This window comes from Corvus moneduloides, chromosome 6, assembly GCF_009650955.1.
Source record: "Corvus moneduloides isolate bCorMon1 chromosome 6, bCorMon1.pri, whole genome shotgun sequence".
Classification (NCBI taxonomy): domain Eukaryota; kingdom Metazoa; phylum Chordata; class Aves; order Passeriformes; family Corvidae; genus Corvus; species Corvus moneduloides.
In genome coordinates, this window is record NC_045481.1 from 14,037,679 (window position 1) to 14,052,130 (window position 14,452).

At 35.2% G+C, this 14,452-nt stretch overlaps 1 protein-coding gene across 7 annotated transcripts in view; it reads right to left on the reverse strand.

Moving 5' to 3' along the window:
• Positions 1–14,452, reverse strand: part of PAPOLA (poly(A) polymerase alpha) — a 44,062-nt gene that overhangs the window by 25,722 nt on the left and 3,888 nt on the right. For all 7 annotated transcript variants that reach the window (XM_032110736.1, XM_032110734.1, XM_032110733.1 and 4 more), the window contains exons 2-8: positions 9,356–9,526; positions 8,682–8,748; positions 7,311–7,392; positions 6,731–6,840; positions 4,746–4,799; positions 1,404–1,515; positions 66–155 (exon numbers count right to left, since the gene is read on the reverse strand). In XM_032110736.1, the coding sequence (XP_031966627.1) occupies positions 66–155; positions 1,404–1,515; positions 4,746–4,799; positions 6,731–6,840; positions 7,311–7,392; positions 8,682–8,748; positions 9,356–9,526 (686 nt within the window). The remainder of the gene's footprint in view (positions 1–65; positions 156–1,403; positions 1,516–4,745; positions 4,800–6,730; positions 6,841–7,310; positions 7,393–8,681; positions 8,749–9,355; positions 9,527–14,452) is intronic.

The window sequence follows — 14,452 nt, forward strand, 5'->3', positions numbered from 1 at the left end:
AGAGAGATATCAGTAACCAGAAGACGTAGTGAAAACTTCACAAATTTTGAAATAAAACTGCTTACGTTTTGCCCACAATTTGATAGCTCTCAGTGTTAACCTGAAGTTGTCAATGTTTGGTACTAGATGCAGAATTTCATCGGTTACGCGGCAACCTGCAAAAGAAAGAATCAATTACAGTTGCTGCCTCCAAAGTTTTTAGCTTGCTTATCCTCCCTCACCTTCAAAACTACCAAACTTTTTAGATGAGCATGCTGGAAATTCGTTTCATATTCTGATCACTTTTGTTTTCAATTAGAAAGCTTAACATATTTTCATGTGTCTTTTTTTCATTTTTAGTGTTTTATAGCAGACTCAGCCAATTCATGAGCACATGACTACAGTTTTGGACTGCTACTTGATTTTTGTTATTAATGAACTATGTAAGCTGTTGAAGAAACAAACAAGTTCTGCTGTTACATGAATACATGCAGTATATCATGGAATGCACAATCCAACTGAATAAAGTGTAAGTCTTCATGAACCTACAGAAAACCTGCCAGTCATAGGTCAAAGCTTTGAATTTTTAAGAACAGGCTAAAAAGAATAGTTTTTAAACATACTACAACTAATGGACTGCTACTTTGATGGGATATTTTCAGACTGTTAACATTATAGATAGCAGTATTAACTGCTTGATTTTAGGGCATTTATAATAAAGAATAAGGAGTACTTCATTGTTACTCAGTAGTTGCAGAGAGCTGTTCACAAGAAAATAGTATTACCTAAGACTACTTTCAAAGTAAGTAAGAGGCAACTGAATTCTAGAGATTGCACAGATGGGAATTTCACAAAACAGTTTAAGTGGCTGTGATAATCTCAATTATCAAGGTTTTAGCTTATAACAACAATCAGTACTCCTCATGCAAACATGCTCCTCTTCCCCATCAAGCTGCAGCCAGGCTAAAGCCCCTATCATCCCGTACATATATAACGATTTTTTAAGCTAAGGTATTAGAGAGAAGTTAAGGGTTACACAAGCTAGTAAACTACTAAAGACCTGACCTCAAACTGACACCATTTTGATATCTCCAAATTATAACTGAAGCAATTTCATGTATGTTTATGCAAACACAAATTAAAAAAAAACCACACATCTTTATTTACAGAAATGCATAATGCTCCAAAAGTCTTGCAAGTCCCATTCATTTCTAGAACCATATACCAAGAGAAAAAAATCATAAGCAGTCTGGCCAACAAGACACAACCCTTCTCTCCAGAAAGATATATAAAACTGGCTATAACTTTATTTCTAAATGTGAAGTTGCTGTATTTTCAGTCAAATCCACAACTACTGTATCAAAGAACCTAGGATAATTATTTCAAGATTAGACAAGTTGATTTACAAAACAGGACATACATACCATTAAGACTTCGTATGCATCTAATGTCTAAATTTTTAAGTAGGCTGTCGTCTCGTAGATCTAAGTCCTCAGGAATAGTTTGCAGTGCTAATCTTGCAAACAAAATATCAATCTTAAGAACAAAAAAAAGAGGTAAGACATTAGAAAACTGTTCTTTCTTCTGTAGAATTCTGTAAGTAATTTTCATCAAGTTTACTAACAGTAGTCTTCCTAGCACAAAGAATCCCTTTAAAAATATACATACTAAGATCCTTCACAGACACTAAAAGAAACATTTTCAGATGCTTCATCTATCTTATGGCTCCTTTTCCAAGAGGATAAAATACACATTTAGATTAATATAGAACCAGCACACACACAAAAAACTATGCTGTCAATGTAAATAAAAATCATTTGGGAACAAGCATCACTGCTAGGTCCAGAATACAAACTCCTACCAACATCAGAACAAGCTATGAAAACATGAATCCTGGTTTTAACCTAAATATTCTCAAATATCCAAAAGACTGAGGGGAGTCCTTATTGCTTTCCCTCATGAGGATGTTGAAGACCACAAACAGGCACTGATCTCTTCGCTCTCACAACCAGTGACAGGACTCAAGGAAACAGCATGAAGCTGAGCCAGGGGAGGCTTAGATCACACATCAGGGAAAGCTTTTTTTTACCCAGAGGGTGGCTGGGCACTGCAACAGGCTCCCCAGGCCAGTGGTATCAGCCCCAAGCCTGATAAGAGTTCAAGAAGCATTTGGAGAACACTCTGAGGCTCGTGGTGTGACTCTTAGGATGTCCTACACAGGGCTGGGAGTTGGACTTCGATGATCCTGATGGGTCCCTCCCAACCCAGCATATTCTATGATTCCATGAAAATTACCATGGAATTAGAGAAAGAGTAGGATACCTTCCCCCATCTAGCCCTGTAAATCACATATGTAACTAGCTGACTCTATATAAAGACCAGTGTCTATGAAGAGTCTAGGTATCTGATTACAGAAAAGATTCTGAAAATTCAGCAAACTGCTGAGCAAGTGTATACATTTAGAAACTATGTGTAATTTCTTTGCTATTACTTCTGCAATACTTAGTTTTTCTAGGCCAAGAACATCTAAAATACTATTCAGCACAGAGCTAGAGTTTTACATTGCCCTGCACACAAGGACACCACAGAGTAGAGAAGTCAGTTTGCCCTTCAGTCAGTCAGTTAGTTGATGAGAATATCAAGCAGCCTTGATACTCAGCCACTTATCAGCATATCAACAGCCTTTCTGCAAGGCTACAAAGGTACTTCACCAAACGAAGCTTTTAATCAAAGTGGTTATCACTTGACCTACAAGACAATGAAATACCTAGTACTATTGCACCAAGAACAAAACTGGTTTAGTTACATTAAAATTATTTCAGATAAAGTGAAGCTGAAGACATCTTAAAGACTTTTTGTAGGTAGTTAAAACTTTGCATCCATCCGTTTTAAACTATGAAGCACTTCTCCACAGAAAAGTATTTCCAAAGCATTCAGGGCATTTTGTATTTCAAAGTCTTTAATAGCTGGTCTTATCAACCATCTATATTACATACAGAAGTTCCTACTTCAGTCAGAAGTACTACTTCTCAGTGTAAAACAACTTCAAGTTCAAACTTAACTTCAGCTTAAAGTTCTGCTCTCTTATCTAGAACATCTAGCACCTCTAAAGATTCAAAGCTCATTGACATTTCTTTTCAAATAAAGAAATTAACAGTCTGTCCTATGTAACCTGGGGAGAGGTAGCTGGCAATCAAATACAAAGTACTCTACAGGAAGAACAAAAAAATGAAGTTATTTATTCTAAACAAGAACATAAAATGTGCATGTAAAAACTTATTGTCAGAAATTTCCTAAGCTTTAACAACAGGATCACCATAAAACTAAAGTCCTTTTCCTCAGTTCTAACTTCTGGCATGTTTTGCCTGGGTTAGCAAAAGGCAAATTAAATTAAAATCTTTTCATACTGATATAGTTCGGCACAAACACAACTATCAGAAACTGAGGTCCAACAACACTGGTATATACAAAGAGGGTGCTTATGATAGAAGAAAAAACTCTCATGCACTGTCAGCAACATGGGTTAAGTCTCAGTAATAAACCTAAGCCCATCAAAGCCCATCATAAATTACTATATTGGAACAAGATGCTACTTCTTCTAGAACAAACAGTCCTTTTTTTCCCCTATTTGGTCTTGTATTTCAAATTTCATTTTTTAAAAAGGAGACACAACTCTGGCTTGAATGTAAATGACTGGAGGAAAAAAAAAAAAAAAAAAAAAACAAAAACAGCATATAAAAACCAAACTGACCAGAAGACAGCTATGGCAAGTTTCGGTATCTAGAATGAACACCTAAGCTATGTAAACAGAAAACAGATTCTCCAGAAAAATGTTCCTAACACCCAACTGTATATGGACAGTAATAAAATGGCTAACAGATACAAAAATCACAGACTGGGAGACAAGGAATTGCTCCTCTTGTGTACAATAGTACTACACCATGTCATTTGCTGAAGATTAGCATGGGAATTCTTTCCCCTCCGTAAACCAACCTTCTTGGACCCACCAGCTACTTGACAACGTTGACATAATCCAACTATATGTCTCATGAACTGTGTGTATAAAGAATTCATATGGTTTTGTCTGGTCACCAAAAGATGAAAGTTTGACTATAACAGTTTGAGAAGAATTAACAGAGTATCTCTTGAAATCACCATTCCTGTTTCCTTAGCAAAAATCAAGTTAAGCAAGTTCAGTGCTCCACGACAGCTGATCCATCAGGCTACACCCACCAAAACCATTGTTTTGGTCATGGGTTTACAGATATGTTAAGAAATCAGGACAAAAGGAATACCCAGCTTGCCTTCAGTGGTATATTTTTGAGAACTAGTTAAAGACCACAACTTTCTACAATGTAGGATAATGAGGCAAATCTTTCATGTTTGGATAGCTAATCATTAGCAGTCAAAAAAAATTCTGAAGCCATATTATTTACAAATATAAGTTTTATTAAATGTTAAGTCTAAATAATGCCAATACTGGTATTCTACAGATCAGCAAACTAATCAGTACAACTGGGTAGCAGTGCCAAAAAAAAAGAACAGGGAGATACTATGCACAAAGCTTCAAGTCCATCAAGAAAAACTTGTTTCAGTCTTAAACCTCCACTTCAAATTATACAACTGAAGACTGTTGTCAAAATCTTAGGTATGAACTTCAGAGAGTCACTTTAACAGCATTCATATGAGTGAATAATGAGTTATTAAGATCTAAAAAACTTGTTTTAACCATATTCTACCAAAACAAATTAAAATACGATCTTTACCTCTATTCCATCAAAACAAAGTTTAATAACTGGGACAAAAGCTTCTTCAACAGCCTGGGGGAAAAAAAGTTGTATTTTATTTTCAGTACAGAGAACATTTACAAACAATAACTACCAGGTCTAGACAATCATAATGAAATGCTATTTATACCAATACTTTTCTGTTTTCAGGTTGATTTTTATCAGCAATGTCTCTCTCCACTATTGAGACTTTATGCAGTAAGCACTGACCTACTATGTGCTGCAGCTGTCTAAATGTTAATTATAATCCAAACTCATACCAACCAGCTCTGATGATGTTACTTCAAGGTCCAACCCTCTTTCTCCCTAAACTCAAGACATGATCAAGCATCTTTTACTCCTCACAAATACTTCTAAGTATTTCAAGTCCAAGCTACGGGGATTCTTGCTCTAAAAGGCCTCTTATTTCTGTTTCTACAGTTAGTATAAGAAAAGAGAAAACTGTGTAACTAGGCAGCCTGACTTCACCTAAAGCAATTTCAAGTCACCGGTCTCCAGAGGTCAAGCATGTTTTTAAAATGTCATCAATAATACGGTGTTTTGTCAAACAATATCACGATGAATCTACTCTGGAATAAGCTATGAATTCTATTTTCCTGAACTGATCATCAAACTAAATGCAGATCTGTAGCACATTGCTTTTGTAAAAGCAAAGAACACTGCCTACTTCCAAATAAGAAATACTCTGAACTGTTGGAGGATAAACTGTTTCAAGAGTGTTTCAGTTCTTAACAAAAGGTGGAGACAACATTTGTCTGTGCTCAAACTTCAGTTAAGGTTACCTTAACATTGCTGGTTGGCAGGATGGATCCTACACAAAATACCAAGTTCACAAGTGTCTCATACTCACTCACTAGAGCAACCACTAAGAAAGTCTATGTTTCCATAAAGATGGAGATGTACAAACTCCTAATACTAGCGGGAACAATTTAAGTGCTAAGACACCCTGACATAACAGTTACTTGCATCACTGAACAACACTGAAGAGCATACATACCTTGCTGTTAAATCAACTACATTACCTGGAGTTAGAGTTTACAGCAAAGTCAAATAGAAATCTGAAAATCTGAATCCTCTCAAATAGAGCACGTCAATTTAAAGATTACTAAAGGTGTTCAGATAATAAAGCATTCAAAACAGTTGTTTCAGTGCATACAGTGTTACCACCAGATGTTTGCACTACCCTGGTTACCAACTACAGGATGCATAGAGTGGAAGAATGCTGCAGAGACAGTTTCATTTATTTTATGAGAGCAGGACTAAATCAAACAAAGACTCGCCAGCAACTATCTTCATCTAAAAAAAAAAAAAATAGGAGCAGAGAAAATTTACTCTGAGCCAATATCAAGATTAAAGTTCCCACCAGTTGACTCAGGGAGGCTTGTCAGTGAGGTATATCAGAAACAAAATAGTGCATTACTACGGGTCTTCCACTACTACAAGGGAAATCTTCATTTTTACAAGCTAAAAATCTTGCACAAGCATCCAGTAATGAAACAAACTAAAAATACAGCTTCCCTTTTCAAATGCACAGTGGACAGCCAATACAAAAAGTTTAGTTAGTATCAACCACCATAACTATTTATATCAGCACGAAGTTATAAAAAAGCAGCATAAAGCCTTCATTAAAAGCACACAAGTTTGGTCCTGAACCCTCTCAAGCTAACATTTACATTTGCCTGCTTCTAGTGAGTAAGAAGAAATTTTGCCATAGTAATACACGTGCTAGGAGATCATTCTGCCAGCCAAAATTTTAAGTGAGTGTATCTATTAAGAGTGAGCAGAGAAAATTTGGAAGAATCTCTATTTATTTCAAGCCTTATGATAGGCTTTGCCACAGGTTAACAAAAAATCCTTTGCAAGCCTTAACATTAAAGTTATATTTACTTATTTAATGCATCATCTTTCACTATTTAATTTTCCTAATCCTCAGGTCAGCAAGCTGTATCAGGAGTTTCACATACCCTCAGATCTTTCACTTCTTCTTGTTGTTTTAATTTTTCATAAAATGATGTGAAAAAATCACTTCTTTCAACATGTCTTGGTGCAACACACAGGGCATCAATATCAGCACCTGAAATTGTTAATTAGCAGAAGTAAATTGCTAAATACTTCACATGCACAGAATGCCAGGAACAGAAAAATTTTAATTAATAATTAAGCAGGAAAATTTAGTTTCTCATCATGTGGAATGGTGTTTTTTGAAATACTAAGTCAAACCAAATGAAAAAAAATTCACGGCCATTAAACATAGAGAACACACACATACGCTCTTGCTTCAATTGTAGAACACTTGTAATTTTCAAAGAACAAAACATGAAAATATAAGTATACAACTTCCTCTATCTTTAAATAATTTTCAACATCTTTGTCCGTTTCTCAATCCACGATGAAAACATAATATAGGAACATATTTATTTTATTTAGAATGAAGACTAGAGATGGTTAACTAAAAAAATTAAGAAATCTAACATCACCTCAAAATACAGCAAGATCAATCATTAGCTTAAACACATGGATTTCTATCACAAAAGGAAATGTTACCTTTTGTATGAACCCCTAATCTATAGGATCCAAACGTAAAAATTTTTCCTCCAACGTTTTCTATTACAGATTGAGGAAGATTCTAAATGGAGAAAAAAAAAAAGGTTATTTTACCTTAAAAAGTTATAACAACACAATTTATTTTCAAGCAAGAGGAAAAACATTGCACAAAATTTATGCTGCTGAACGACTGAAATAATCTCAGTATTTATAGAAAAGACTGAGATATGTTTGCCACTTGGACCATTTGTAACATTTCAACCACCTTACATATTACTGCCTCAAACCTGGTAATTGTTGCACCAATTCTACACTTCAGGGGCAACAGCTTTATAATACTACAGAGATCGAACACATTTTGCTTACCACTCAGGCCTTTTAGAGTGACACAGAAATTGATGATGGATTCCAATTTAGAGCAACACAAAACACAGTCTACTGTATCTACTACTTTCAATAGCCTTTAAATAAAAATTTGGGTTTGGGAAAGGTATTTATTTTATATATTTATGTTGGAATTGTTTAGGTACATCTAGTAAAGTTCCTAGTCTTTAAAAAAACTGTTGAATCCACATTACTGTGGGCAAAGAAGGCTATGCTTTCACAATAGGATGCAATGCTACAATCTGAAACCCTACATGAATGTTTACACAGCAGAAGATAAAATAAATCTAAACTTCTATTTTGCAATGTATATTAGATTAACTTAAGTAGCTTTCAATTTTATACCGGTCATGATACTCTCACTATTTTGTTTTCAAGGATCAAGACACACCTAGCAGGGCTGTCCTTGTCCACAATTTTTTTCATATATAATTTTCATTGCATAAGGAAAGTGTAAAGAAAAAATACAATCCCAAATACAAAGAAAAAATAGCTTAAAAATTAGGGGTTTACTCTAAAAAAAAAAAAAAAAAAAATCTATAATCATGCAAGTCTATAATCATTCAAAAAAGATGTGTGGGGACAGGGATTACTATAAGCTGGCAAAAACACTATCAGCATTAATGTTACAAAAGTAACATTGCAGGATTGATATTAAAGACCACAGACCACAAAGATGCAGGATGTACATTTTAAGATCTACTACTGCTTTACAAAGGCAAATAATCTAAGCACGTAATTAATACAGTACTATATGCATGACTTTTGAGAAAAAGTCAAGTAACATTTATGAATTTCTTTCTTTGACAAGGTTCTACCAAGGGGCAATGCTGCCTGTAAACAAAAGAAACTATATGAGGATGGTATTTGTTTTGATCCCCAAATCTAAGGTTCATCCCATTTAGTACAGGAACCTATTATGGAATATCTTCCTATAGCAGTCTTAGAATCACAGTATTGGCAACTCCACATAAAATACATCCATACCTTGCTTTCACTGATTTCCCGGATCCATTCCTTTACCAAGTTATTTAATTTTCCCAAAATTAGAATCCTATTAATGAAACAGCAGAATGATGGGTTACAAACTAAGACAAAACTAGCAGAATTTTTTAAAGACTGTGATCATCATTACACAGTAAGTCAACTGGAGTAACATTACAGATCTAATTAGAGATCTTGTTTATATATATATCTACTGAAAGAAAGTTACTCTTACAACATTCCCACTATTTTTCTCCGCTTAGAGACATTCAAGGGATTTAAGTTCAAAAAAAAATGCAAGCATGCAAGGCATATGCACATGAATTCTACTCATTTTCAAACTAAAACTTTAATTCATACAGCACATGCACCTAGAAGAACAGTGATAAGCAGTACTGAGAGGAAAAAAAAACAACTCTAGAAAGCTTAGTAAGGAAAAAAAAAGTATAAGGTCCATTACAATAAAGTACTGATGAAGGGGAAAAAATGCAATCCAGCCTCTGAAATTTAAAGATCATTTTAATTCCTCTCTGTTTTGAGGTATTCCTCTTAACTGAGAAAAATTAAGCTGATAATTTCACTAGGCTTTTAAGAAAGCATTTGAAAGAACACAAAGACTTGGGGTTCAATAGTCATACATGAACCTCATGACAGGACAAAAACCAGCGTTCACTCACCTACGTTGCAGCTCTTCTTCCTCTTCAAATACACCATAAGGTTTAAGGGTTTCAATTAATTTCTGGGTAAGCATGCAGTCAAACTCCTTGGGGGCAGCTAAACTGATTGGTGAGGTAATGCCATAATGCTTCTGTAGCTGCTGTGTTTGTGATCCCTGGGTTGTAACGGGACTAATAAAGGCAATTAGATAAAGTTAATGACAGAAAGAAAACAAAACAAAATTATTTATTTTTTCTCATCAGAGTAGCAGACAAGAGATACATACTAAGAAATAAAAAGTTAAGCCTAGTGTTAGCATTCACATCCCAAATTACTGTGTTAAATCTGTCCTATTAAGGACACCAGTAAACTACCTATCACCAACTTTTCATATCCATTAGCATTATTTCCCCTTAATTATTTTTTTCATTCTACTAGGGCAAAAGCTGTATCATCATCAGTTTGGGCTCCTTCACTCTCATAAAGCCCAAAGTAAAGAGAATCCTCCATGTCAAAAAGTCAAGCTGACAGCAGAAGTGAAAAAAACCTGCACTCTTGGCAGGCATAGCATTCCTTGGTATATTGCTGTAGTATCAGTCATGCATGTTTATATCTCTTATATACTATTTCTATCATACAAAATGAGAAATATTTTCACAAGGCTAACTACCTATTTATTACATGTAGAAAAACTACAGTTCTTCAAACTTCAATTTTACTGCCATTATTTCTCATCATCATCTCCTCAAGATTTCACTCCTCACTTCCATAATGACTAAGTATTTAAAAAAGAACATCTAAACTGAAAATTGATCAGAATCCACAAAACATGATATAATATTCCACAAGTTAAACCCATTTTATAACAATTCTAAGTACTATAATTTGTTTGTAATCAAGAATTAAGTCACAATGCAAGTTTGAGCACATCTGTCCCTTTGCTCACCAGAAAAAAAAAAAGGCACATCAGGAAAAAAATATGTTAAAAGTGTACATTAAAAAAAGTTAACCTTCAAGTAATCATGGGGACTGGGGCAATGTCTGGGAAAAATGTTTTATACTGCTTTCTTTAGCTATGAGGTTTTAATCAACTAATGAAGAATCTGGTAGCACCTGAACAAATCATATAGATCTTAGGACTTTAGGTGTCAATGAAAACTTTGTTTAAAAAAAGCTGTTCAGATGAATTACATAAAACAGTAATTCAAATTAAGGACAAAGGAATCCCCTAAAACTTTTTTTTTTCTCTTAGAAAAAACTTTAGGAATGCCAACACAAACAGTAGCTTCAGCCACTTAACTGCCACTAAAAAAAGTGGCCAGAAAACAAGAAGTGTCAATATACAAACATCCTTTGGATATTTTTAATATTTTAACTTATACCCCAAAGCAAGTTGTTTGAACTACATTTTCCCCCCCTTTCCCAACCATTAATTGGAAAAAATAAATATGCTTTTTAAGATTTTTCTGTTTTCTTTTACAGGCTTTTTAAAGCAGTAATACAGAACAATCAATATTTTAGCTTTGTGTAACAATTTCCTGATGGTCTAACTGTAATTTTCACCCATTCACAGCAAGAACCTGAATCCAATTCAACAGATACTAGACTTCACTAAAAGGGCTGGCAAAATACAGCCTGGCAGATGCTGTTACTAGATTTCAAAAAAGACTCAATGTCACTGAAAACCAGATTCTGAAAAGCTAATTCCTGAAGTCAGCAATACTGACAGAGGCCTCTGTATTCCCCCTACTTGTAAGGGGCATGATTCACCAATTCAAGAACTAACAACTTAAACATAATCCTTTACCTTGTCTATAAAATTACAGTACATAAACCCCAGTCAAACATCAGATTTCTTCCCTAGTCTGGTTTACACACAACCCTGGCAGTGCAATGTGCAGCTCTGCCTTCAAAACACCATACTGCCATGACTCAAACCAGTGTTCCTCCAGCTCCTACAGGACCACCAGAGCATGGCCACAGGGCACAATTGAGCTTTGAAACTCTTCACTAAAACAATGGCTTCAAATAACCAATTAAATTGATCACCAGATATACATCTCTGGGAATTGTTACATAAAACCAGCCACAGTTCTTACATTTACTTTTATAATAAAGAAATATCGATGTTTTCAACAGCACAGGACCTCCCCGACACAAGTGTTTTAGCTCTTTTTGAAGGTTGAGGAGTAAGTACCCTTTCACTGGGTTAGTGAGTAACAATTCTCAGCACAGCTGCCTTCAAGATTTTACAGCTGCAGAAGACAGGATGAAGCTTACATTTTACCATATATTAACACTGAAGAGACTATAGGTTATTTCCAGATAAAAATGTTTAAACTGAAGCTCTGACGTTTACACCTGCTAAGTTAACTCTAGCCTTCTGTAGCACAACAAAGGATATGAAAAATTTCCTCTGGAAAATTACAGAAATAAATTGTATTGCAAGAAAGTTCATTAAACTTAATGAAGGACAGAATAAAGCGACTTATCCTAGGTCATCTATTCATTTAAAAGGCAGCATGAAAGTTACTATAAACAAACAAGAAAAGGCATATCCTCTCCCTGCCTCCTACCTCCCATAAAACCAAGAAACTCCAGATAAAGCATTTGCTACCTGCTTTTTAAAGTAAAAGTAAATTTTCTCTGAGAAATAAACTTTAGGTGCTCATCAGCCCAACTTTAATGCTGTATTTACATGTTACATTTTAGCCAGAATATGCTAATGATAAATGCTCCTACACTTCTGCTTTTTTTCTGAAACCATGAAGATCATACTCATACTCCAATATCTTCCCTCTTAGTCACATATGGACATTCTAGCTTTGACTTGTGATATGTCCAGAGAAGAGTTTAAACTACCAAATTTATTGAAAGACAAAGGTCAAAAGCCAGGGAAGTATCAGTGCTAACCTTCTACCCAAGAGGATTAGAAATGTTAAGGCCTTGCTGGGGACTCAATACCTTGATGGTATGTCACATCTGGTACTCACTGAAGTTAAACATTAACAAAAAGCAGAGTATTAAACAGCAACTGGAAGTTCCATCTCAGCTACTCACTCTTGACAACAGCAGAGACAGATTTGGAAGACCATACCAGGGTCTAACACAACTGAAAGCATGTTTAGGGCTTGTTGTTGTTTGGCTTTTTTTCTAAAAAAAGAAAAAAACCAAACAAAACACCAAAACAAACAAACCAAACAACAGAAGAAAAAACCCTAAGCTTTTCTTTTTAAGATCATAAAGAAAATTAAGATACAGTTTGGGGCTTTTGGGTTCATTACTTGTCAACCACATACAAACATGAAGATCATCTTATCACTCTGAGATGACCATGAGCTATCTGTCAGTTGCACAAATATAAAATAAAGTTACAGAAAATAACACAGAGTTAAATTTAACATGCTATTGTTGTAGCTCTGGTTTAACCTGAATTTTTGAAAAACATATACTGACAATTCACTATGTGCAAATTGGGTAACAGCTACAGTGGATTAATTCTAAAGTGTTATGATTCAGTATTTCATATTCAAATATTAATTTCATCAGTAAGAAATGCATGTCCTTTTTCCCCATATAAAAACACAGACATAAAGCTCTAGTCTGTGCTAAGCTGAAAGCAGTGCAGCCAAACAACTTTTTCCTCAGAACCCGAAGTTTTGGTAGGCAGTATCTTTTTATATTGTTACCAGTAACTACCAAACTAAAAAAACAGGCCTTGGCTATAGGGTCACTGCTAAACCCATTTTAAACAGGGTGCAGAAGTGGAAGAAAAAAAACCCAACTAAAGCTTGTAAGAAGCTTTACAGTTTCCAGAGCACACAACTCTAAACTCCTTTAAATGGAAGTGACTATCTGTTGTTCTAAGGCAGAGGAAGGGTTACAATACATCTTTTGAAGATCACATGATAGCCTGAACACATCCATGTAAAGTGAACATAGAGCAGATACAACTATACCTGTGTAACACCATCCCATACATAACTAAGAGTTGGATACTAATTCCACGTTCTGTACTATTGTTTGCTTTTACAAGACCAGAACCTTTCTCCATCATCAGAAAAGCCAACAATCCTGCCATGAACTTATTTTTCAGATGTGCTTTGTATTTAACCCAACTCCTGTCTAAGCACTGGTTCCTCTTCTCTCACAGTATTCCATGTCCATTCTAATAGTACTATTTTTAGTGCTATTTGTGTTAAGATTTTACATTTCTTAACACAAAATACAGCTGCCATCAGTACCACACTATCTAAACGTCAAGCTACTGAAATTTGGGAAACTCCACAAAAATAAAAGACAGTACAAACAACTGAAATCTTAAAAATACATAGCATGATATTAAACAGATCGTAACAATTTAAATCCCCGTAAGTTTCAGACTCATCCAGATACTAAGACAAAATACTCAACTCAAGGATTCTCAGTGATTATCCTCACTTCTCTATTTGCCTCTACTGATTACCTCAGCAAAATTTATTCCTTCTTATTTGCTATTTTAAGACATCCAATTCAGATTCCTGAAACAATACTAGGTCATCACACCATCAGGTTAACCAGCTGGAGATAAATTCATGGAGCTCAAGCTCCACTGTGTCCAGATGCAGAGAAACTCTGTTGAGGGGTTTTGCTTCTTTTGAAGTTTCCTTCAACAATGGGTGACTGGCAAATTAGACTGAAGTTTCTAGCTTAATGCTAACACCATCACTCCAGACGAAGTTTCATAACTCTAGGCAGGAAACATCAGTGAAGTCCGTGTAAATCAGTTACTGAGGAACATGTTTTAAATAGCTAAGACAATACAGCTGTCCCTCCTGAATGAAAGTTCCAATATCTAGCAGAACATCACTGGACCATTCAGACCATGAATTAAGTCTTCAACCGTCACCATGAGATGTTCAAGATACACAAAACTGATTTGAACACAGGTATTGGAGCAGCAGCGAGCAACAGGGCTATAGAAGAGACTAACCTATGGCAAAAGGAAGATCATTCATACAAATTCTGCTAACCTTGGACTCTCTCCTGAGCTCTCTGGCTCTCCTGTTTGCACAGCAGAACAGGGAAGGCAGCATGTGCAAATGTAAACCCATCCACAATACTCTTACGGACACAGT